The sequence below is a fragment of the Pan troglodytes genome, chromosome X (genome assembly GCF_028858775.2).
Source record: "Pan troglodytes isolate AG18354 chromosome X, NHGRI_mPanTro3-v2.0_pri, whole genome shotgun sequence".
NCBI lineage: Eukaryota > Metazoa > Chordata > Mammalia > Primates > Hominidae > Pan > Pan troglodytes.
This window is the reverse complement of record NC_072421.2, coordinates 54,049,336-54,075,418: the sequence shown is the minus strand read 5'-3', so window position 1 is coordinate 54,075,418 and position 26,083 is coordinate 54,049,336. Positions and strand designations below refer to the sequence as shown.

Sequence of the window (26,083 nt, the reverse complement as noted above, 5' to 3'; positions counted from 1 at the left end):
CAATTTTGAAGAATTTGGTGTAAAGGGGACTAGAGTAATGGGGCAGAGACTGAGGGGATCACAAAAGGGTTTTTTGTTTGGGTTTTTTTTTTTTTTTTGGAGATAGAACAGTCTGTCTGTGTGCATGTCAGTGCATATGAAGTTATTCCATTGGTGCATCCAGAATTCAGTGAAACCTGTTATATGACAAACTCATAAAGGAGACACTTCCTAGGTACGCTGGAACTTGCTGTGTCCTTTGCATTCCTGTAAGTCCTGTGTGCCTGGAGTTGGAGGGGTGGGGCGGTGGGAATGGTGGATGCTTCAGCTTCTGGTTTTATAGATGGTGCTCTGTCTGGACCTGGATCCTTGGGTACCCTCAGAAGGCAGAGGTTGAGGAGATAAGAAGCCAGACAGGATCTTGAGCAAAATCATCATCTCTCAGGCATCTCCAAGTCTCAGCTCCCACTCAGTTCCACATCCCTGGAAGAGTTGAGCGTCCATTTTGGAGTGCTCATAACACTTGACTGTATTAATCACCCCACTTTATATCCTGGTTACATATTGTAGTGATATAGTAGAGTCACAAAGTCCTGAATTTGTATCCTGCTCTGCTACTTAGTAGTTTTGTAATTGCCAACAATTTACTTAACCACTCAGACCCAGATTTCTCATCTGTTAGATTAGGATAATATTAACGATGATGATGATGATGATAGCTAATACTTAACATGTGCCAGGAACTTTAAGTACTTTACCTATTTTAGCTCATTTAATCCTCTTAACCACCCTATGAAGTGGGTACTATTAGTACTTCCATTTCACAGATGCAGAAACTGAGATGCAGAAAGGTGAAGTATAAATTGCTTAAGTTCACATAGCTAGTGAGTGGCAGAGGTGAGATTCAAACCCAGGCAGTTTGGCTCCTAAGCCTGTACTTTAAACCTCTGCTTCTGTGTTTAATGTCTGTGAATGTTGTACGGAAGGCCCTGATTTGTTGTGGAGATTAAATGTGATAATATGTGAAGTTCATAGCTCAGTTTTTTTCTCAGTGCCTTTTATGCTAACTTCAAATTCATTCACTCACTATCCTGTTACCTTGCTTTACTGACTTTATAGCACTTACGAAACTGTTTTGACACTGCCTCTCTGTCTCCCGCTCTAAAATGTCCAGTCCATGAGGGCAGTGTCTGCTCAATCAATATTTGTTGAATTTATGCACTCATTTACTTAACAAATACTGCTTACTGTGTGCTTGGCTTTGCAGTATACCATGGGGATAACTCATCTTAATCACAAGACCTGGTGCTATAATAATTATCCTCTTGACTAAGGAAGCTACTCAGAGCAAATCAGCATTTACCACCCTTGGTCCCAGGTGGTAACTATCGAGACAGTGCAGCCAGAAGCCCGATTTTTCATTTGTCTGCCTCCCTGATATGAGGAGTTGTCTAGCACGTTGATGTTTGTTGAATAATAAGTAAGGCAAGACTGAGAGATGGGAAAGGTGAGGACTTTTGGTAAATAAGATACACTATCTGGCAAATGTAGTGGGGACAGACAGCAGGTAAGTGAGCAGTTCCAAGGCCTCGTGGTGAAGGCTGAAATAGGGATAGTGTTGTGGGGGTGCCACAGCAGCAGGGAAAAGGAAGAGCAGGAATGTTCCAGGTAGAAGGAGATACATGTGATGAAACCCAGAGGCTAGAGCTAGACAGAGTATGGCACTGAGAGTCCGCTGGCTTTTTAGAGCAGAGCTGGCTTCATGGGTGTGCAATCGTTATAGTCACATGGTGCCCCATGCCTGAGGTTTAATGTTCTGTGGTGGTTGTCTTGAAATTCTTAATAATTTTGCCTTTGATTTTGTGATTGGTATGTGATGGAACAATGGAGTGTGCGCTGGGGACTTAAGAGTCTTGGCTCATATGTGGTTCTACCTCCTGCTGCCATTCTACCTCCCCGAACAGGTTCTTGGCTAGCTGCCTGGGGCACTGGGCCCAGGTGCAGGTGTGGACAGAGTCGGTTGGGTTCATGTACCCTGTGTACTAAGTCACCGGGCAGGGCCCCAGGGTACTTGTGTGGGCCTGCACTCGCCCCTTGAGTTATCCCCATACCCAAGGGAGCGTGACAGTAAATAGCATATTAAAACTGCATGGTAAGTTGAGAGAGAGACCATGGAAGAAAGGAAAATGCTTTTCTATTTTTTGAACAGGGAGCTCCCACTTTTCATTTCCATTAGGCCCCACAGATTGTAAGTGGGCTATGCAGTAGGAATGTCTCCCCCAGCATACGCTGTGTGTGAGGGGAAAGACGTGAGCTCAGCCAGAGAGGCAAGGCCTTTTGGGCCATGGTAAGTTTATACTTTACCTTAGGAGAAATAGGGACCCTGTGAGGCATTTTAAGCATGGGTTGATAGGATCAAATTTGTGTTTTTAAATGATCACTTTGGCTGTAGTGTGGAGGGCCGATTGGGTAGGGACAGAATAGGGGCCAGGAGTCCAGTTAGGAGGGCAGGACAATAACTGAGTTAGAGATAATAGTGGCCTGAACTAGCGCAGGGGCAGTAAGGATGACAAATTAACACAATTGATAGCTAATAAAGAGAGTTGATAGGACATGCTGATAACTTGGATAATAACAACAAACATACACAGCACTTACTATGGGCCAGACACTGTTCTAAACACTTTCTATATATTTAGTTCATTTGCTTTGGATAACAACCTTGTGAAGTAGGTACAGTTTTTATCCCCATCTTACAATGAGGAAACTGAGGCACAGAGAGGTTAAGTAACTTGTCCAAGATCCCACAGCTAGTAAGTGGCACAGCCAGGATGCAAACCCAGAGAATCTGGACCTAAAGTCAGTGTTCTTAACTTGATGCTAGAACGTCTACTTCAGGGTATAGTGGAGGGAGAGGGCTAGAGGTGAATCAGTGATGGCTGCCAGGTTTCTGGCTTGAATGCCTGGTGAGGTTATGGAGCCATTTGCAGAAGTGGGAAACCTAAGAGAAGGGAGCATGTTTAGGTGACAGACAGAGGGAGAAACTGAGTTTGGACATGTTGAATTTGAAGTACGTAAGTGGCTATCCAGTAGAAATGTCTCACCCAGGAGACATTTGGAGGGAAGGGTCTAATCTGGCTTGGAGTTATGAGTGCATAGAGGGCACATGGAGCCCTGGGAGTGAGAACAGTGAGGAAAAGTGAGGAGAAAAGAGTGCCCAGGTAAGAGGACCTAAGAAACTTCAACATTTAAGGACTGGGCAGGAGAAAAAGAGTTCATCGGGAAAAAGGAACAGCCAAAGACATGATTAAAATCACATCACATCCCTACTCATAGTGGCTGTTACTCCCCAGTTCTTGTGGCTACCCAGGAAAAGCCAGAGTGCTTTACAGTGGCCTACAACACCCTACTACATGAGTCTATTGCCTTTCTGACTTATTACTGTCCTCCTACCTCTCTACTCTAGAACACTCTCCTCCTCTCTGCTACCTTCGGAGTCTAGGGATGCTCCCACCACAGGGCTTTTGTACTTGCTGTTCTTATTGGGATGCTCTTCCTTCATAGCCACATGAGGGGCTTGCTCCCTTACTCCCTTTGGGTCTTTATTCAAAAGCCATTTTGTCAGTCTTTCCCTGTCTTCCCTATCTAATATTTCACCCTCACTACCATTCTTCCTGGCCCCCCCATTGTGTGTGTGTGTGTGTGTGTGTGTGTGTGTGTGTGTGTGGTGTGTATAGTTATATATTCACACATATATATTCCTCTATATTCCCCTTCCTGTTTTTTTTTCTACCTAGGTCTTCTCACTATCCAACATACAATGTGTTTCACCAGTTGCATTGATTTATCTTGTTTCTTGTCTGCCTCCCCACTAGAACATCAGCTCTATGAGGGCAGGGATTTTTGTATGCTTTGTTTTTTGTCTTCGTCTCACCAGCACCTAGACCAGAGCCTGGCGGATGCTCATTAAATGTCAGCTGAAGGAATGGGCACCAGCCAGATGGGGCGTTATAGAAGTCAAGGATAGAGAGCTTGTCAGGTGGAGAGTGTACAGGGTTGGCAGGGCGAAAATGGTGCTAAGAGGTTAAGGGAGATAAAGCAGAGAAGTACTTATTGCATATATCAACAAGGGGGTCAGGAAACCAGTGAGATCTATTTTAAAGAAGGTGGGGACTAAGATCAGACTATAGCAGGGGATGAATCACAAAGTGCATATAGCAACCCTAAAAAAGTATTGATTTGGCTCTGATAGAACACCTCTGGATACTACTAGGCAGCTAAGGGTGGGAGGGAGACTTTTTACTGTATATACTTCTGTACTCTGAGTTTTGCACCATGTACAGCTGTTACTTATTCAAAAGAGGAGTCATTATCAAGCTTCGTAGGTTTATTTACTTCATTTTTAAGCTGCATAGGTTTAAAGAAAGAACGTGTTTGGCTGTGAAGGGGCGGACAGAAGGGAGGGAGGATGGGAGGGCGGGTAGGTCTTGGTTTTTTAATTTGTAAACATCAATAGACTTGTTTAAATGCTATTGTGAAGAGAAAGAGAGAGATTGAAGATACTGCAGAAAGAAGGAATAATTGATTGAGAAAGTAAGAAAACATGTGACCCAGGTGGAAAACTTGGCTTTAGAAGGAAGGAAAGGTAGTACTTTTGTTGTGATAGGAAAAAAAGGATGGGTGTAGAAGGAGGTAGATTGGTGATGAGAAGTTAAGGTAGTTCACCTCTGATTACTTAATTTTCTCTAAGAAGTAGGAAGTGCATTGCTTCTTGGTCTTTTGGCTAAGATCAAGTGTAGAAGTAGGAAGTGGCTGGCATGATGGCTCACACCTGTAATCCCAACACTTTGGGAGGCTGAGGTAGAAGGATCACTTGAGGCCAGAAGTTTGAGACCATTCTGGGCAACAAAGCAAGACCCCCTCTCTATAAAACACACGTACAGACACAAATTAGGTGGGCGTGGTGGTATGTGCTTGTAGTCCTAGCTACTTGGGAGGCTGGGGCAGGAGGATCACTTGAGCCTAGGAGTTAAAGGCTGCAGTGAACTATGATTGGCACCACTGCTCTCCAGCCTGTGCAACCCAGTGAGACCCTGACTCTAAACAAAACAAAACAAAAACATTAAGGAACTCAAAGAATGAAAGCAAAGAGTGCTTAAAACAACAACAACAACAACAACAAAAGCCAAAACCAAAAACCAGAAGTAGTAGGAAGCAAGGTAATTTTTGAGAGAGAAGAGGCAGGTAGTGGGGTGAGAGATTTGACACAGCCACAGTAGATAATGAGAGAGAGTTGAGTGGGGAATTTCAGAAGGATCGTCAGGCAGCATGATCCAGATTTTTTTTTTTTTTTTTTTTTTTTTGAGACGGAATCTTGCTTTGTCGCCCAGGCTAGAGTGCAGTGGCATGATCTCGGCTCACTGCAACCTCTGCCTCCTGGGTTCAAGCTGTTCTCCTGCCTCAGCCTCCTGATTAGCAGGAATTATAGGCGCCCACCACCATTCCCAGCTAATTTTTGTATTTTAAGTAGAGATGGGGTTTCACCATGTTGACCAGGCTGGTCTTGAACTCCTAACTTCAGGTGATCCACCCGCCTCAGCCTCCCAAAATGCTGGGATTACAGGCGTGAGCCACCGTGCCCGGCCAATCCAAATATTTTGGACAGTGAATTTATGATGGCACCAATCCAATGGGTTATTTTTCTCTAGCCACATCTAGTGGTCTAGAGTTAGGTAGTTGTACTGAGCCAGGGTTAGGGTTTGCATATGGGGATGAAAGGCAGTGGGGCAAGTGAGGGTATCTGTAAGAGAATGATTGAAGTGAGGAATGCTGGAATCTCAACTAGATAGGGAAGGAGGGTAAAGTCAAGAATGTGTGAATAGGTGAAAAGTATGAGGATAAAGAGTTTTGAGGGCAAAGAACAGGTTGTAGTGAATGAGAGCTGGATAAGACTTGTGGTCAGAGAGGGCGATGTATGAGTTTCATATTCCAGAGGTACAGCAGTTGCTGGTGTTGACAGGGTCTGGGGGATGGTCGTGAGAGTTGGTAGCTGAAATGGGAGTAGAGGTAACAGTCTCTGAAGATGAGAAGATCAAAGAACTAAGTGCCTGGAATGTTGTGTCTCCACATGGATACTGATTTCATGTAGGATGTTGTCAGGACTCGGGATGGAGAAGATCTGAGCAGGTTCTTCAGCGAGTGAAGGGGTGTGTTGGGGAGAAGGGTATGTGGCAGTGATGAAGAGGAGTAGGAAGTGGTATGGCTGGATGGTGTGGAACTCAGAGGAGTGGGAGCTCTTACACAAGGGTAGAGGAGAGATGATCTGGAAGTCTCACCAGAGAGTGAGAGGGATGGCTACCCACAACCCAGTCCTGAGTTATGAGGGTATGGGAGAATGTGCAGCTATAAGGGCTCTAGCACAATGCTGCTTAGATTTTCTGTGGCAAAGAACCAAGGCACTTTTAAAATTTCCAATCTATAATGGGCCGATCCTTTTATGATATAAAAAAAGAATTACTAGAAAAAAATCGTATGAACTGGCCGGGCGCGGTGGCTCATGCCTGTAATCCCAGCACTTTGGGAGGCCGAGGCGGGCAGATCACGAGGTCAGGAGATCGAGACCATCCTGGCTAACATGGTGAAACTCCGTCTCTACTAAAAATACAAAAAATTAGCCGGGCGTGGTCGTGGGCGCCTGTAGTCCCAGCTACTCGGGAGGCTGAGGCAGGAGAATGGCGTGAACCCAGGAGGCAGAGCTTGCAGTGAGCCAAGATCGTGCCACTGCACTCCAGCCTGGGTGACAGAGCGAGACTCTGTCTCAAAAAATAAATAAATAAATAAAAATTTTAAAAAATGGTATGAACCAAAAGACATATAAAAGACAAGCCCCAAATTTTATTCTTAGATTGAACGGATATAAAATTATTCTGTTAAATTGCTGTAAAAACTTCTGCATAATAGTGATGCTTACTCTTACTTTCTGTACTTACCACAGACCTGTAGTAAATAGTTCACAGACCAGCATTAGTCTGTGGACCACACTTTGAGTGGCACTGGTGTAGAGAAAATGATTTTCCCATAGGAGAAGCTGCATTCAGTTAAGCCTGGAAGGTGAAGGAGTGTTTGTTGAAGAGGGTGCCAATGTTGAGCAGTTTGTTTACCAAGTTGGGAAAGGGGATGAGCAGCGGGTGTTTAGAGTAGAGAAAGCACATAGCCACATGGGGTGAAAGTTTAGGGGAGAGAGAGGTGTCCAGAGGGAACAGGGGTATGAGATAGAAAGCATGCAGTCCAGGGAACTGAGTTAATGCTACAAGGTCTGGGGAATATCTTTGAAGAAGTTTTAGGCAGGTGAAAGGTGAGGTCCGGACTGGACTTCTAGCACTTACTGTGAAACCGGATACTTACTGTGTATCAGACTTTATGCTCACTGTGCTACACACATTAGTATTATTTTTGTAGAGATGGGGTTACCCTATGTTGCCCAGGCTGGTCTTGAAGTCCCGGCCTCAAGCGATCCTCCCACTTTGGCTGCCCAAAGTACTGGGATTACAGGTGTGAGCTACCGCGACTGGCCATGCTGTGCACTTTATATACATTATCTTATTGAATCCTTAAAAACCCTACAAAGTTGATGGTGATATCCCTAGTTTATTGATAAGCTGCTGGTTTATAGGCATGAGATTATTAGTTGGGAAGATATTTAGTTGGGATATTGGGAAGATTATTAGTTGGGAAGTCCTAATCCCAGGAAGTCCATTTATGAGCATGATCTTGGCTGAAACAACTTGAGCTCTGCCTTAATGTTCTCTGCTGTGTGTGGTAAACCAAACATTTTAAGACTTGGGTCTTCTTTTTTGGAGACAGGGTCTTGTTCTGTCACCCAGGCTGGAGTGCGGTAGCACAATCATGGCCCACTGCAGCCTCAATCTCCTGGGTTCAAGGGATCCTCCCAGCTCAGCCTCCATGCTCAGCTAAATTTGTTTGTTTGTTTTGGTAGAGATGGGGGTCTCAATTTGTTGCCCAGGCTGGTCTTGAACTCCTGGGCTCAAGTGATCCTCCTGCCTTGGCCTCCTGAAGTTCTGGGATTACAGGTATGAGCCACTGTGACCGGCCTAGGTGTTTAATTTTAGCAAGAATTTATTTGGAGGGCTGCTGGTGCCTTCCCTAGTAAGGGAAGGTTGAATTTTGTGAGATTACCACCTCATATACATGCAAAGTCAAATTTTCAAAATTAAGTAAATCTTTTTAAGTCTTTAAAATGTGAAATAAGCAACAGATGTTTATTGTAGGAAATTAGAAGCACAGATAAGATAAAAAGGATTATCTGTAATTTTTCATTTAGAACTACTGTTGACTATAAATTTTTTTTTTAGTCTTTTTCATTTAATAAAGTATCTCAAGTTTAAAAATTAGGTTATAAGGCTGGGCGTGGTGGCTCACACCTATAATCCTAGCACTTCGGGAGGCAGAGGCAGGTGGATCACTTGAACTCAGGAGTTTGAGACCAGCCTGGCCAATGTGGTGAAACCTCGTCTCTACTAAAAATACAAAAAATTAGCCAGGCATGGTGGCACATGCCTATAATCACAGCTAATTGGGAGGCTGAGGCAGGAGAATCACTTGAACCCAGGAGGCAGAGGTTGCAGTGAGCCATGATCACACCACTGCCTAATACAGTAACCCCTAACCACATGTGGCTGCTGAGCGCTTGAAATTTTAAATTTTATTTAATTTTAATGGATTTAAACATAAATAGCCACATGTACTTAATAGCTGTTCTACTGGACAGCACTGTTCTAGACCTCATAAAAAATAAAATTTCCATAAACCTTGGCTGTTTTTCTCTTTTTCAGTTGTGTTGGTGTTGAAGAGGAGAAGGCTGCTGACATTGACCTCTACCACTGCCCCAACTGTGAAGTCTTGCATGGGCCCTCCATTAGTAAGTAGATCTTAGGATTTCCTAGAGAAGACAATCCAGAGGAGAGACAAAGGAAAGGAAATTTGGGGGAGTGATTGCTTTTGCCTGAGCACTTCTGATTCTTCTTCCTCAGGAAATAGCAGAAGCCTGTGCAGGCTCCACAGGCCAGCACCTATCTCACTGAGAGGACAGAAGTTCATAACTTCACCTCCCTCCCTTCCTAAGGCTTATCTAGAGAAAGTACCCATCCATCTTCACCAGGAACTTTCCTGAATCTGTGAGGGCCTCATTGACTCCAGATGCTCCAAGGGGTGGTTAGATTGGAAGAGAAGGATCTGCTGAGGCCTTTGTTCTTGGTATCATAGCTCATGACCGTTCTGACTCACAATCTCTCATGTTTTTCTGGCTTAGTGAAAAAACGCCGTGGATCTTCAAAGGGGCATGATACACACAAGGGGAAACCAGTGAAGACCGGGAGCCCTACGTTCGTCAGAGAGCTCCGGAGTAGGACTTTTGACAGGTGAGGAACCCTGCCTCCAGTGGCTGGTGATGCCAGGGCTCTGGGAAGCTGGAACTCACCTCTTCCCAGCTTTCCCAGTGGCTGTCCCATTAGGAGCTTCCCCAGTTTGTGAGTATCTTCAGGGCTCTGCAAATTCCTTCTGGTTTGGTCAATTTCTGGAAAACTTTTGGTAGTTGGGAGGCAGTATTCACCTAAGTTAAATACTTACATTCATCCAAGGAATGCTGACTAGAAGGAGTCTTAGGATCAGAAAGTTTAATTCTCTCATAGAGAAGAAGAAACTCTTTTAATATAAAAAAATTATTGGTCATATATCTTTTATGATCGAAAAGAGGTTTTATCTTTTTAAAATTAAGCTGGCCTTGTTAAAAGTAAATTACATGAAATAAGCAAAAATAATGAGTTAAAAAAAGGAACAAAGCATTCTCCTTTGCTTGGTTTTTTAATTCAGTAGACCATGTTCAGGTTTTTAAAAAATAATTGCAACTTCGATTTTAGATTCAGGAAGTACATGTGCAGGTTTGTTTACGTGGGTATATTGCATGTGTGAGGTTTGGGGTGCAAATGGTCCCATCACCCAAGTAGTGAACATAGTACCCAGTAGCTAGTTTTTCAGCCCCTTCCCTACTACCTCCCTCCCAACTTGAGTGGTCCCCAGTATCTATTGTTCCCATCTTTGTCTATGGGTACCCAATGTTTAGCTCCTACTTAAAAGTGAGAACAAAAGCAGTATTTGATTTTCTGTTCCTGCATTAATTGGCTTATGATAATGGTCTCCAGCTGCATCCATGTTACTGAAAAGGACATGATTTCCTTCTGTTTTATGGCTATGTAGTATTCCATGGTATATATGTACCACACTTTTCTTTATCCATTCCACTGTTGATGGGCACCTAGTTTGATTCCATGTTTTACTATTGTGAATAGTGCTGCAGACATATCAGTGCATTCGTCTTTTTAGTAGATGGTTTATTTTCCTTTGGGTGTAAATCCAATAATGGGATTGCTGGGTCGAATGGTAGTTCTCTTTTAAGTTCTTTGAGAAATCTCCAAACTGCTTTCCATGGTGGCTGAACTAATTTACATTCCCACTAACATGGTATAAGTATTCCCTTTGCTCTGCAGGCTTATCAGGATCTGTTATTTTTTTTTTTTTACTTGTTTTCAGGTTTTCTGTAACCAAAGTGTTAATTGGAATAAGTGTTCCTTCAACTTAATGTTTCTTGTTTTATTTGTTTATTTAAAGGCAGAAACTTCTCCTCTCTACTCTGGACTCCTCAGGTTCTTTCTCCAAAGTCAACCCGTTATTTGTAGATCCTTTCAGAAATGGTTTTTGCATATACAAACATAGATTTTTTTAATTCCTTTTTTTGACACAAATGGAAACAACTATATATTGTTCTGTATCTTGCTTTTTTTAAAAAAATATATATTTGAGATCAATCCATAATAGCACATACAGATGTTCTTTTTCATGGCTGTTTAATATTACATTGCATGATGTAACATTTATTTAACCAGTCCTCTACTGAGGGACATTTAAGTTGATTCCAGTATTTTGCTATTAGAAAGAAATACTGTAATGAATATCTTTGCACTTAAGTTTTTGCATACGTTGCCAGTTACATCCATAGTGGCTATACCATTTCACACTCCCACAGATAATGTGCGGAGGGTGCCGATTTTCCTATATCCTAGCCAATATTTGTTTGTTTGTTTGTTTTATTTTATTTATTTATTTTTTTTGAGACGATGTCTCGCTCTTGTCCCCCAGGCTGGAGTGCGATGGCGTGATCTCGGCTCACTGCAACCTCCGCCTCCTGGGTTCAAGCGATTCTCCTGCCTCGGCCCCCCGAGTAGCTGGGATTACTGGCGCCTGCCACCACGCCCGGCTAATTTTTGTATTTTTAGTAGAGACGGGGTTTTTACCATGTTGGCCAGGCTGGTCTTGAACTCCTGACTTCAGGTGATCCACCCGCCTTGGTCTCCCAAAGTCCTGGGATTACAGGTGTGAGCCACCGTGCCCAGCCACCAATATTGTTTATTATCAATTTTTTTTGCCTTTCTGATAAAATAAATCGTGAAATCCTGCTGTTCCCACTTGTACTTCTTTTCTTTTTTTCTTTCTTTTTTTTTTTTTTTTTTTTTGAGGCGGTGTCTTGCTCTGTTGGCTAGGCTGGAGTGCAGTGGTGCAATCTCAGCTCACTGCACCCTCTGCCTCCTGGGTTCAAGCAATTCTGCCTCAGCCTCCCAAGTAGCTGGGATTACAGGCACGCACCACCATGCCCAGCTAATTTTTGTATTTTTAGTAGAGATGGGGTTTCACCATGCTGGCCAGGCTGGTCTCAAACTCCTGACCTCAAGGGATCTGCCCACCTTGGCCTCCCAAAGTGCTGGGATTACAGGTGTGAGCCACTGTACTCAGCTCACACTTGTATTTCTTTAATTATGAAGGAAATAAGTAGATTTTTTTTTTGAGACAGGGTCTCATTTGAGACAGGCTGGAGTCCGGTGGTGCAATCACCACTCACTGCAGCCCTGACCTCCCTAGCTTAATCCATCTTCCCACCTGCGCTTCCTGGGTAGCTGGGACTACAGGTGTGTGCCACCACGCCCAGCTAATTTTTTTTTTTGTATTTTTTGTAGAGACGGGGTTTTGCCATGTTGCCCAGGCTGGTCTCCAACTCCTGGGCTCAAACAATCTGCCTTCCTTGGCCTCCCAAAGTGCTGGGATTACAGTTGTGAGCTACTGCACTCAGCCTTAGATTTCATACATTTATAAACCAGCTTGATTGTTTTCTCTGTGAACTACTTGCTTGTTTTATAGGCATTCTGTTGTGTTACTATTACTGATTTATAACAGCTTTCTTGGAGAAAATTTTAATTTCTATATGGTTAAGTTTATTACTATTTTTAATGACTACTGGGTTTTTCCCAGGTTTTTCTACTCTTAAAGCTTTATTTTTTGGAATTTAATCTTTGGACCATCTAGGATTATGTAAAGAATGAGATAGGCAGGCCAGGCACAGTGGCTCATGCCTGTAATCCCAGCACTTTGGGAGGCTGAGGCGGGCAGATCACCTGAGGTCGGGAGTTCAAGACCAGCCTGACCAACATGTAGAAATCCCCTATCTACTAAAAATACAAAATTAGCTGGGCGTGGTGGCGCATGCCTGTAATCCCAGCTAGTCGGGAGGCTGAGGTAGGAGAATCGCTTGAACCCTGGAGGCGGAGGTTGTGGTGAGCCGAGATTGTGCCATTGCACTCCAGCCTGGGCAACAAGAGCAAAACTCTGTCTCAAAAAAAAAAAAAAAAAAAGAGATAGGCATTGAGCTTGAGCTTAATATATTTGTCCCAACACAAGTTGTCAGAGTTGTCAAATACAAATCTTTCCTCCACCATGATTTAAAAGAAAACTATTTTCTGCACCATGATTTAAAGAAAACTATTTTCTTTCTTTTCTTTAAAAAAAAAAAAAAAAAGACAGGGACTCTCTCTGTCACCCAGGCTGGAGTGCAGTGGCATGTTCAAAGCTCACTGTAACCTCAAGTGATCTTCCTGCCTCAGCCTCCCAAGTACGTAGGACTGTAGGCCTGCACCACCATGCCCTGCTAATTTTGAATTTTTTTGTGGAGACGGGTTTAGAAATGATGCCCAGGCTGAAACTCATTAAGTATGCTTGTTGAGAAAGTTGTTGTATATGCATGTTGAGAAAGTTGTTGTAAAAATGTTGTTGTTTTGTTTAAATCAGTCTTTTCTCTTTGACAGTGTTTTAAATTGGGTAATGCTGCTCTTGGTTTGAACAAATCTGTCAAACTTGTCAGATGTGTCTTTTCTTTCTGGCCAGGCTGTTGACTGATTTCTTCTTGTCACCCAGAGAAGAGCACCATGTTGGCAGAATACTCCCCACCTCTGCCAGTGACCTGGTCTCTTGCCTTGGACAGATCATTTCTTCCCTGGCAGATGAGGTTTTTGGCATTAGTTTCCAGCTCACATTAAGTCCTCTCATAAAAACCCCACCTCTTGGGTGAGTGGCAGCCTCCAATAAGGCCTTTAGTGGGCAGGGCCTCAGGCTCAAGCTTTCTCTCCTGTGGCCCACAGCTCAGATGAAGTGATTCTGAAGCCCACTGGAAATCAACTGACCGTGGAATTCCTGGAAGAAAATAGCTTCAGTGTGCCCATCCTGGTCCTGAAGAAGGATGGGTTGGGCATGACGCTGCCCTCGCCATCATTCACTGTGAGGGATGTTGAACACTATGTTGGTAAGACACTACAGACCCTTTTAACTGTAACATTGTTCATTCCTGTCAAGATCTGTGTCCCTTCCCCTCCAGTCTGTTTTTGCATTTCCTCTGTAACCATCTTGGGAATCTCAGGTGAAATGCCTTGTCCAAAGTCATTCTTTGGCAGAGATAGAGTCAAAATCCTAGTCTCCTCTTTGTTCTCCTTTCATGCATTCACTCATTCGTTTATCAGAGACAGGGTCTCGCCCTGTTGCCCAGGCTGGAGTACAGTGGCGCGATTAACTCACTGCAGCTTCCACCTCCTCCTGGGCTCCAGGGATCCTCAAACCTCAACCTCCTGAGTAGCTGAGACTACAGGGATGCACCACCATGCCTAGCTAGTTTTGTTTATTTTTTGTAGAGATGATGTCACACTATGTTGCCCAGGCTGATCTCCAACTACTGGGCTCAAGCGATCTTTCTGCCTCGGCCTCCCAACTGGGATTACAGGCGTGAGCCACCACGCCCAGCCCCTTCTCCTTTTAATAGTCCATAAAACCCCAGGTTGAGCTCCGTTTTTTACCTGGGAAGTTCTAGGGATCATTGTCTGTCTTCTGTTGAAATGAGAAAGCTTTTGACTGTTGTTCTCACATGCCACTTGTTGTCGGGCATGAGTTTCTGGGGAGAGGATGAGAAGAAATGGAGAAGCAAGGCCCAGGCAGATGGACTACTATGTGTGAGGCTGTGTGTCTGGTAGTTCCATTGCCCTAGCAGGGCACATAGATCTAAGGAAAGTGCGATGGGTTCCTTCCCCTGCCCCCCAAACAAACACACACATATATGTACAGTGTCAGTGGAGAGAAGCTTTGAGTGTAAGGCCATTCTAGGGACTGATGAGGGGACAAGAGAGTCTTCCACAGTCCCTGAGACTACTTGGTGCAGAACCTATCTCTTTACTCCAGGTTCTGACAAAGAGATTGATGTGATTGATGTGACCCGCCAGGCTGACTGCAAGATGAAGCTTGGTGATTTTGTGAAATATTATTACAGCGGGAAGAGGGAGAAAGTCCTCAATGTCATTAGTTTGGAATTCTCTGATACCAGGTAAGAGGTGCAGGAATAACAAAAAAACCTGACAAAGTGCCTGAAACTTGTGTGATATATCTAGTGTATATTCGTGTTTCTCTCTCTTTTTTTTTTTTTTTGAGATGGAGTCTTGCTCTGTCGCCCAGGCTGGAGTACAGTGGCACGATCTTGGCTCACTGCAACCTCCGCCTCTTGGGTTCAAGCAATTCTCCTGCCTCAGCCTCCTGAGTAGCTAGGATTACAGGCGCCCGCCACCATGCCTGGCTAATTTTTGTATGTTTAGTAGAGATGGGGTTTCACCATGTTGGCCAGGCTGGTCTCGAACTCCCTACCTCAGGTGATCTGCCCGCCTTGGCCTCCCAAAGTACTAGGATTACAGGCATGAGCCACGGCACCTTGCCTCGTGTTCCTTTCTCTTCTTCCTGGTGGTTTCTTCCTTTGGGATGGCGAGCTGGGTTATATTTTCTAGGGTAGCTGCTCACGTAACAGTTGAGTCATATTTCTCCTCCACAGTTTCTAGCATTGGATAGATTACATAGTAGCTATTTTAATTAATTTTTGTCTCCTTTTTCAAGACCTTAGGACACCCTTCTTTGACCTTTTCCTCCTGTATACAACAGTGCCACAGTCACTGTGTAACTGGTGGGATAGGTCCTCAGTTCCTGGAAATAGATTTACTAAAATTATCCCCATGTAGGTTTCTTACATTTAAAAAGAAAAAGAGAAACCTATTTACCTTTAAATGATTCTATCTGGACTCACACACTCAGTAGATACGTATATAGTCTTCTCTTTGGGTCAGAAATGTGGGAAATACCAAGAAATCATAACGTATCTTTTTGCCCTTAGGAAACTTACTGTCTGATTATTTACATTTTTAACTTTTAATTTGTAGATTGATAGGAAGTTGCAAAAAAGTGTACAGGGAGGTCCTGTGTACTCTTTAGCCACTTTCCCTCAATGGTAACGTATTATGTAATTACGGTACAATATTAAGACCCTTGCTGTTGTGTTTTGTTTTTTGTTTTTGTTTTTTTTTTTTTGAGACGGAGTTTCGCTCTGTCACCCAGGCTGGAGTGCAGTGGCATGATCTCGGCTCACTGCAAGCTCCGCCTCCCTGGTTCACGCTATTCTCCTGCCTCAGCCTCCCGAGTAGCTGGGACCACAGGCACCTGCAACCACACCCGGCTAATTTTTTATGTTTTTAGTAGAGACGGGGTTTCACTGTTAGCCAGGATGGTCTCGATCTCCTGACCTCGTGATCCACCCACCTCGGCCTCCCAAAGTGCTGGGATTACAGGTGTGAGCCACTGCGCCCGGCGCTGTTGTTTTTAAGATGCAAGGTTAAACAACCTGAGAGTGTTTAAAAACTGTATTTGTTTGTTTATACTTCACTTCATCCTGAAAGACTATTCAAGGTAGCTTACAGAGATGTGGAGAAGCCAAAAAAAAAAGAGAGAAAATTAGAACAAAAGTGAAATAAGATTGGGAAATAGAATGCATGTGGTGGGTGCTCAGCACATTTCCCAGTTGGTGGAGATGGACTATAGAGTTTTCAGTGAATTTCCTGAAGGTCAGAACAAAGAGAGGAGTGCAGTATTGTAAGATTTGTGGCTTTACGTAGGATAAAAGCAACAGATGTTTCAGAGAAACATTTCTTTACCTGGAACTGAGCCCTGTGAGGTTGCTCTAGTGGTTTCTCATAGAGAAGACACTATGAGATGGGGATAGTGCAATAACTTCTATAATCCACATGCCAAGTGAGTAGTCTGGAGTGGGGCTGGGGAGTATGAGCATTTAGTGGAGGAAATGAACACCTTTGACTGGAGAAGCCTGTGGAGCTGGGACTTGGGACTTCTGGAGATGAGTAGAATGAGGATACTGACCAGACTTACAGAACAGAAGTAAGTGTCCTATGTGCCTTTGGGGATTCTGTGGAGGGAACTTGTTCTCTGACTTATCTGACCCTCACTGAACTGTGGGGTATTTTATTCAGGCCTCAATCTTCTCTTCCTAATCAGCTGACATCTGCTCTCCACCCCTTCCTTGGTAGACTTTCTAACCTTGTGGAGACACCGAAGATTGTTCGAAAGCTGTCATGGGTCGAAAACTTGTGGCCAGAGGAATGTGTCTTTGAGAGACCCAATGTACAGAAGTACTGCCTCATGAGTGTGCGAGATAGCTATACAGACTTTCACATTGACTTTGGTGGCACCTCTGTCTGGTACCATGTACTCAAGGTAGGAATGCGCATGGCTTCTGGAGGCAGCCAGGCCTTGGGCCTCCCTGTACGTGTCATATGGCAGCACAGAAACATTTTGAATCAGTTTGATTTACATTTTGAATAAAAAAAATTTGATTTGGCCGGGCGCGGTGGCTCACGCCTGTAATCCCAGCACTTTGGGAGGCCGAGGCGGGCGGATCACGAGGTCAGGAGATTGAGACCATCCTGGCTAACACAGTGAAACCCCATCTCTACTAAAAATAAAAAAAATTAGCCGGGCTTGGTGGCAGGCGCCTGTAGTCCCAGCTACTTGGGAGGCTGAGGCAGGAGAATGGCATGAACCTGGGAGGTGGAGCTTTCAGTGAGCCGAGATTGTGCCACTGCACTCCAGCCTGGGCGACAGAACGAGATTCCATCTTAAAAAAAAAAATTGATTCAAAAATGTTTGACGAATCAAACATTTTTGAATAATAGCAGATGCCTGAGGTTTTCCTGGTTGTTACCTTCTTTTTTGTTGTTGTTGAGGCAGAGTAAAAACAAAGATTTTATTTATTTATTTATTTGAGATGGAGTTTTGCTGTGTCACCTAAGATGACAGTTGCCAGTGCTGGACTGCAGTGGCGTGATCTCAGCTCACTGCAACCTCTGCCTCCCGGGTTCAGGCGATTCTTCTGCCTCAGCCTCCCAAGTAGCTAGGATTATAAGCGCCCACCACCACGCCTAGCTAATTTTTGTATTTTTAGTAGAGACGGGGTTTCACCATGTTGGCCAGGCTGGTCTCGAACGCCTGACCTGAAGTGATCTGCTTGCCTCCACCTCCCAAAGTGTTGGGATTACAGTCATGAGCCACTGCACCCAGCCGTTCTTACCTTCTTAATTGAACCAGTTTATACTCATATCAGCATGTATGGAAATGTCCACATTTACTTTGGAAATTCCTGGTAACATGAGAAACTTCCCTTTCTCCAACATTATTGAGGTATAATTTATATACTATAAAATTCATCCATTTTAATTGTACAATTTGATGAATTTTGTCAGTTGTATATAGTCATTTAACTGCCACCACAGTCAAGATAAAACCTGTATGAGAAGTCTTTTTAAAGTCAGGATTTCCATAGTTTCATTTTTAGTAATTGTTACAATTTTGTAATTAGTGTATTGTCAGTGACTATGAAGGATTTTTGAGGTCTGGAAAACAAATTTCTTAAATGATTTTGGTTTTCACCATTGTTCAGATTATTTAGTTTTCTTTTTTATTATTATTATTTTTTTCTTAGAAACAGAATCTGTCTCTGTCACCCAAGCTGGAGTGTGGTGGTGCAGTCATAGCTCACTGCAGCCTCTCACTCCTGGGCTCAAGGGATCCTCCCACCTCAGCCTCCTGAGTAGCTGGGACTATAGGTGCATGCCATCACTCCCAGCTAATTTTTTTTACCTTTTTTTTTTTTTTTTTTTGAGACAGTCTCTCACTTTGTCACCCAGGCTGGAGTGCAGTGGCATGATCATGGCTCACTGCAGCCTCGACCTGCTGTGCTTAAGCTGTCCTCCCACTTCAGCCTCCCAAGTAGCTGGGACTACAGGTGTGCACCACCACTTCTGGCTAATTAAAAAAAATTATTTTTGTAGAGACTAGCTCTCACTATGTTGCCCGGGCTGGTCTCAAACTCCTGAGCTCCAGCAGTCTTCCCACCTTGGCCTCCCAAAGTGCTAGGATTACAGACGTGAGCCACTGTGTCCAGACAATTTTTTTACTTTATTTTTTGTAGAGACAGAGTCCCACTGTGTTGCCCAGGCTGGACTCGAACTCCTGGGTTCAAGTGATCTTCCTGCCTCAACCTCCCAAAGTGCTGAGATTTCAGGCTTGAGCCAACATGCCTGGCCTAGTTTTCTTATCAGAAAAGTCAAAGGAAAGAATGGAAAACTTGGATTGTGGCTCTTGTCCAAGTGATCACAAGTCCTTACCTAGTTGTTTCCATTGGGTTTATCATTTAGGAATTAGAATGTGTAAATGAAAGTGCTATTATGCAAATGTTAGGTTTAACTCTTTTATTTTAAAATAATTTCATTTTATGGAAAAGTTAAAAAATAATGGGAAGAATGTCTGTCTGCCCTTCCCCGAGATTCCTCAAATGTTACCATTTTATTATATTCTCTCTCTAAAGCAAATACAATAAAATGGTTGTATATATATTTTTTTCCTGAGACATTTGTGCGTAAAGACATAATATTCCTTTATATCTTAATAATTCAGTTGTAGTTCTTAACTACAAGTTTGTCTTAAAACTTTGTCTTAAAAACAAAGACAAAGTCTTAAATAATTTGTATAGTTATCAAAATCAGGAAGTTAACATTGATATACTAGTACCTAATCTACAGACCTGATTCAAAATTCTCCAGTTGTACACCTGATATTTCTAGTGTTACTTTTCTACATTGAAATTTATTATTGTGAAATACTGGTTAAACCAATCATGCTGTGAGAATATATTTGTGCTACTGGGTTTTTGTTTCTTTCTTTCTTTTTTTTTTTTTTTTTGCCAAATTATCTTTCTGGTGTTTATCCAGGCAAAACACAATTAGGAAATAAATGTTCTTCCAAAAGATAATCACATAACATATAATCTTCCAGAAGTCCTTGGGCGATTACTGAACTTTTAAACTTTTATTAGTTTTGATTGCAGGTGTGGGAAGGAACACTCTGTAAATGGCATTTGAAGGCAAATTCAATTTTCTTCTCATCAGTAATGTGGCCTTAAATTCTCCTAAGGCTACTAGTATTGATCTACTCATCTGTAGAGGCCATTCTTTATTTGGCATTGTGTCTAAAATAGGAACACTTGGTGTACATATGTCTTAACTTGAACAATTTTGTTTGAAATGCCCTTTCCAATTTGTTTTTGTCAAGTTTATAGAAACTTAAAAGTACAAAAAGCAAAGTGACCTTTTGAAGTTTTCCAAATCCACAAAGAAATGATAATTGGATGGGTTTGGGCAAGAACTCTGGCATATTGCCATCGTTTTGGAGCATAGGAGAAATACCCCTTTGGAGTACCCGTTAAGGACTTTTCTGGAAACCCTTGGTATTTTTGTCACTTCAACCTCTTTTTGTTTCAGGGTGAAAAGATCTTCTACCTGATCCGCCCAACAAATGCCAATCTGACTCTCTTTGAGTGCTGGAGCAGTTCCTCTAATCAGAATGAGATGTTCTTTGGGGACCAGGTGGACAAGTGCTACAAGTGTTCCGTGAAGCAAGGACAGACACTTTTCATTCCCACAGGTCTTCCCTTGGGTGCTTCTGGGAGGGTTTGGGGAGGGTGGAAAGAAGAAGGGAGCTTTTGGCCCCACAGCGTATTAATCTGATTACGTGGGATGTCTTTCTCATATCAGCGAAAGGCGCAGAACTGGGCTTCAAGAAATTTCATGTGGTAGTCAGTGGGCAGCATGGTCACCTGGGGAGGCTGAAAGTGGGGAATGTCCAGGAGGAGGCTGATGGACTTCTTTGTCCTGGGTTGATGTCATCTGGGTGAACAGAGAACATGACTCTAAGCCCCGTAAGTCTAGGGATAGTGCCTGGGAGGCTGGCATTCTAGGCTCTAAGTCAGAATGACCTGTGGTGGGGATAGTGCTTTTTTTCCCTAAACAGTTTGTACCTGGGCTTCACTCTTAGAATTATGAATTATTAGGTCTTGGGTGGGATCTGAGTATGTTTATTGTGAAAAAATCCCCCAGTTGTCTCAATTTGGGGAGAGTTGACATCTTTACTTGATTAGGTCTTATATGAATACAGGGTATCTCTCCATTTATTTAGATTTTCTTTGATTTCTTTAATCAGAATTAGTGTTAAATTTTCTTAAAATGTATAGTAGAATTCTCTAGTGCAATCACATATGCCTGGAGATTTGTTTTCTTGGGAAGTTTTAAATTAACATTCAATTTAAAAAATCTTTAAGGTTATTCAGATTTTCTGTTTCATATTAAATAAGTTGCGATCATCTGCTCTTCAAGGAATTGGTCTATTTAATCTAAATTGTCAAATATATGTGTGGAGTTGTTCATAGTGTTTTCTTTTTTTTGAGATGGAGTTTCACTCTTGTCGCCCAGGCTGGAGTGCAGTGATGCGATCTCGTCTCACTGTGACCTCTGCCTGCCTCCCAGGCTCAAGAGATTCTCTTGCCTCAGCCTCCTGAGTAGCTGGGATTACAGGCTTGCACTACCACGCCCGGCTAATTATTGTATTTTTAGTAGAGATGGGGTTTTACCATGTTGGCCATGGCTGGTCTCGAACTTCTGACCTTGACCTCAGGTGATCCACCCGCCTCAGTCTCCCAAAGTGCTGGGATTATAGGCATGAGCCACCGCACCCAGCCATAGTATTTTCTTATTACCCTTTTGATGTTTTCCAAGTCTCTAGTGGTATTCTTTGTATCATTCCTGACGTTAGTTATTTGTGCTTTCTCTTTTGTTTGTGTCAATTTTCTATAGGTTGGTCAATTTTATTGATCTTTCCAAAGAGCCACTTTTTTTTTTTTTCTGAGACAGAGTCTCACTCTGTCACCCAGGCTGGAGTGTAGTGGTGCGATCCCGGCTCACTGCAACCTCCGCCTCCCAGGTTCAGGTGATTCTCTTGCCTCAGCCTCCTGAGTAGCTGGGATTACAGGTGCCTGCTGCCACGCCCGGCTAATTTTTGTATTTTTGGTAGAGTTGGGGTTTCACCATGTTGGCCAGGATGGTCTTGATCTCCTGACCTCATGATCTGCCTGCCTTGGCCTCCCAAAGTGCTGGGATTACAGGGGTGAGCCACCGCACCCGGCCCACTTTTGGTTTTATTGATTTTTCTCTGTTGTCTTTTTGTTTTCAGTTGTGTTGATTTCTGCTTTTATCTTTATTTTTCCTTCCCTCTGCTTGCTTTGGGTTTATTTTGTTCTTTTTCTAGTCTTGAGATGAGAGCTTAGTTTATTGATTTCAGGCTTTCCCTAAATTTCCCTCTCAGCATTGATTTAGGTGTGTCACACAAATATTGACATGTTGTATTTTCATTAAGTTAAATGAGGTTTTGAAAAATTGAGATACATCTTAAATATTGTAAAATTTACCATTTTAAAGAGTACAATTCAGTTCTTTGTATATTTACAAGGTTGTGCAACATCACTGCTATTTAATACCAGAGAATGTTCATTATGTTATTTATCTACTTTTTGAGATGGAGTCTTACTCTGTTACCCAGGCTGGAGTGCAGTGGCACAATCTCGGCTTACTGCAACTTCCGCCTCCTGGGTTCAAGTGATTCTCCTGCCTCAGCCTCCCGAGTAGCTGGGACTACAGGCTTGTGCTACCACACCCGGCTAATTTTTGTGTTTTTAATAGAGATGGGGTTTCACCATGTTGGCCAAGCTGGTCTTGAACTCCTAACTTCAGGTGATCCACCCGTCTCAGCCTCCCAAAGTGCTGGGATTACAGGCGTGAGCCACTGTGCCCGGCCCGAATGTTCATTGTTTTTTAAAAAAACCCTATACTCATTAGCAGTCACTCTTTATTCATTTGTCTGCCAGCCCTTGACAACCCCTTTTTCACTTCATTTGTGTATGGATTTGCCCTTCTGAATATTTCATATAGATGGAATGTTGTAATATGTTGTCTTTTGTGTCTAGCTTCTTTCACTTGTAATGTTTTCAAGAATCATCCATGTTACAGCATTTATCAGTATGTCCAGGCTGGAGTGCAGTGGCGCGATCTTGGCTCACTGCAACCTCTACCTCCCAAGCTGAAGTGATTCTTCTGCCTCAGCCTCCCGAATAGCTGGGATTACAGGCACCTGCCACCACTGCCTGGGTAATTTTTGTATTTTTAGTAGAGATGGGGTTTCACCATATTGGCCAGGCTGGTCTCGAACTCCCAACCTCAGGTGATCCACCCACCTAGGCCTCCCAGAGTGCTGGGATTACAGGCGTGAGCTACTCCTGCTCCCCGGCCAGTGCATCTTTTTTTTTTTTTTTTTTTTTTTTTTTTTTTTTTTGAGACAGAGTATCGCTCTGTTGCCAGGCTGGAGTGCAGTGGCGCGATCTCCACTCACTGCAACCTCCGCCTCCCAGGTTCAAGCGATTCTCTGGCCTCAGCCTCCTGCATAGCCAGGACTACAGGCATGCGCCACCATGCCCAGCTAATTTTTGTGTTTTTAGTAGAGACGGGGTTTTACCATGTTGGCCAGGATGGTCTCAATCTGTTGACCACGTGATCTGTCCGCCTCAGCCTCCCAAAGTGCTGGGATTACAGGTGTGAGCCACTGCACCGACCATTTCGTTCTTTTTAACAGCTGAATAATATTCTGTGGTGTGGATATGCCACATTTTGTTTATCCATTAGTCAGTTGATAGACATTTGAGTTGTTTGCACTTTTTGGCTGTTATGAATAGTGTTGCTGTGAACATTCGTGTACGAGTTATTGTGTGAACGTAAGTTTTCATTTCTCTTGGGTATATATCTAGGAGGGGAATTGCTGAGTCATATGGTAACTCTGTGTTTAACTTTTTGAGGAACTGACAAACTGTTTTCAAAGCAGCTGCATGTACCATTTTATATTCTCAACAGTAATGTATGAGAATTTCAGTGTCTTCACATCTTCCCCCAATGCTTATTGCTGTCTCTTTATGATTATAGCCATCCTAATGGGCATAAAGTGGTATCTCATTGAGGTTTTGATTTCTGTTTTCTGGATGACCTTTGATGTTTAACATCTTTCCAAATGTTCATTGGACACTTGTATAGTTTTTTTTGGAGAAATATCTATTTAAATCTTTTGCCCGTTCTTTAATTAGATTGTCTTTTCATTGTTGAGTTACAAGAATTTATATACTTTGGATACTAGACTTTTACCAGATATATGATTTGCAAATATTTTCTCTCATTCTTGGGGGTTGTCTTGTCACTTTTTTGATAGTGTCCTATGAAGGACAAAAGTTACAAATTTTGATGCCCAATTTATCTATTTTTTTTCTTTATTTGCTTATGCTTTTGGTGTCTAAGAGGCTTGCTTAATTCAAGGTCATGAAGATTTATGCCTATGTTTTCTTCTAAGCATTTTATAGTTTTAGTTCTTACATTTAGATCTTTCATCCATTTTGATTTATATTGATTTTGTATATGGTATGAGGTAAGGGTCCAATTTTTCTTTTGTATGTAGTTCTAGTTGTCCCAGAACCTTTTGAAAAGACTGTTCTTTCCCCATTGAATTGTCTTGACACCTGTGTCAAAAATCTGTTGACCAAAGATAAGGGTTTATTTCTGGACCTTGAATTCTATTCTGTTGATCCTTCTAACAGTGTCACACCATCTCAATTATTGTACATTTGTAGTAAGTTTTGAAATTGGGAAGTGCCAGTGCTCCAACTTTTTCTTTTTCAGGATTATTTGGCCCCTTGAATTTTTTTTTTTTTTTTTTGAGATGAAGTTTTGTTCTTGTTGCTGAGGCTGGAGTGCAATGGTGCGGTCTCAGCTCACTGCAACCTCAGTCTCCTGGGTTCAAGTGATTCTCCTGCCTTAGCCTCCCGAGTAGCTGGGATTACAGGCACCCGTCACCATGCCCAGCTAATTTTTTCGTATTTGCAGTAGAGACGGGGTTTCACCATGTTGGCTCAGCTGGTCTCGAACTCTAGACCTCAGGTGATCCACCTGCCTTGGCCTCCCAAAGTGCTGGGATTACAGGCGTCAGCCACAGGGCCCAGCCGGTCCCCTGAATTTTCATAAGAATTTTTTGGTTCAGCTTTCATATAGGTTTTCTAGTTATTTTGTAGTGTTTGCTCTAATTATTACTTTATACATACATAGCATATCACAGTCTACTAGTATTTACATATTACCTGTTTGAGGGAAGGGTTGAAACCATACCTCTTTTATTTGAGACAGAATCTCATTCTGTCACCCAGCCTGGAATGCAGTGGTAAGATGACAGCTCACCGCAGCCTTGACCTCCCAGGCTCAAGCAATCCTCCCACCTCAGCCTCCCAAGTAGCTGGGACCACAGATGTACACTACCACGTCTGGCTGATTTTTTTAGTTTTAGTGGAGATGGGGTTTTGCCATGTTGCCCAGGCTGGTCTTGAACTCCTGAGCTCAAGTGATCCACCCACCTCGGCTTCCTAAAGTGCTGGGATTATAGGCGTGAGTCACCGCACCGGGCCCAAAACCTTACCTCTTTTTACATCCCTTTATCCTTCGTATTTTTCTACAATTAGTCATGTTTTACATTTTTCCATGTATTTGTCTTAAATATTTCTCATCATACATTGATTATGAGATTGACGTGCTACCCACTACACCAAGAGGGCTACTATCCTCTGCGTATGTTGAGAACTGTATCACAAAGTTTTATAATTTTTGCTTTCCCTATGAAACATAATTTAGAAAACTCAAGAGAAGGAAATTCTATGGTATTCACCCATGTTTTTACTCATCTGTTTATTCTGTTTTCCTTTCTGGTGTTTAGGGTTTCAGGGTAGGTCTACTGTCGACAAGTTCTTAGTTTTTTTCCATCAGTAAATGTCTTGATTTTTTTTTTCTTTCATTCCTGAAGGATATTTTTCTGGATATAGAACTCTGGGTTAATAGTTCTTTTCTTTCAACACCTAAAGAATGTTTTGCTGTTTCGTTCTGGCCTCTGTGGTTTCTGATGAGATTTTGGCTATCATCTGAATTGTTTTTCCCCTATAGATAATGTATCATTTCTTGATGCTTTCATTCTTTTTTTTTTTTTTTTTAAGTTTTCTGCAGTTTGGCCATGCTGTGTTTTTCTTGGTGTGGATTTCTTTGGGTTTATAATGCTGAATGTGTTCACTGAGCTTCTTGAATGTGTAGGTTTATGTCTTTTGCTGTATATGTGAAATTTTTAGCCATTATTTCTTTTTCTTTTTTTTTTTCTTTTCTTTCTTTCTTTTTTTTTTTTGAGAGGGAGTGTCACTCTGTTGCTCAGGCTGGAGTGTAGTGGAGTGATCTCGGCTCACTGCAGTGTCCGCCTCCCGAGCAGCTGGGATTACAGGCATGTGCCACCATGCCCTGCTAATTTTTGTATTTTTAGTGCAGACAGGGTTTCACTATATTGGCCATGCTGGTCTTGAACTCCTGACCTCAGGTGATCTGCC

At 42.7% G+C, this 26,083-nt stretch overlaps 1 protein-coding gene across 12 annotated transcripts in view; it reads left to right on the top strand.

Moving 5' to 3' along the window:
• Positions 1-26,083, top strand: part of PHF8 (PHD finger protein 8) — a 107,181-nt gene that overhangs the window by 14,509 nt on the left and 66,589 nt on the right. For all 12 annotated transcript variants that reach the window (XM_063804425.1, XM_063804426.1, XM_016943254.4 and 9 more), the window contains 6 exons: positions 8,832-8,917; positions 9,308-9,416; positions 13,518-13,678; positions 14,602-14,743; positions 16,779-16,965; positions 20,067-20,229. In XM_063804425.1, coding sequence (XP_063660495.1) covers positions 8,832-8,917; positions 9,308-9,416; positions 13,518-13,678; positions 14,602-14,743; positions 16,779-16,965; positions 20,067-20,229 — 848 coding nt within the window. The remainder of the gene's footprint in view (positions 1-8,831; positions 8,918-9,307; positions 9,417-13,517; positions 13,679-14,601; positions 14,744-16,778; positions 16,966-20,066; positions 20,230-26,083) is intronic.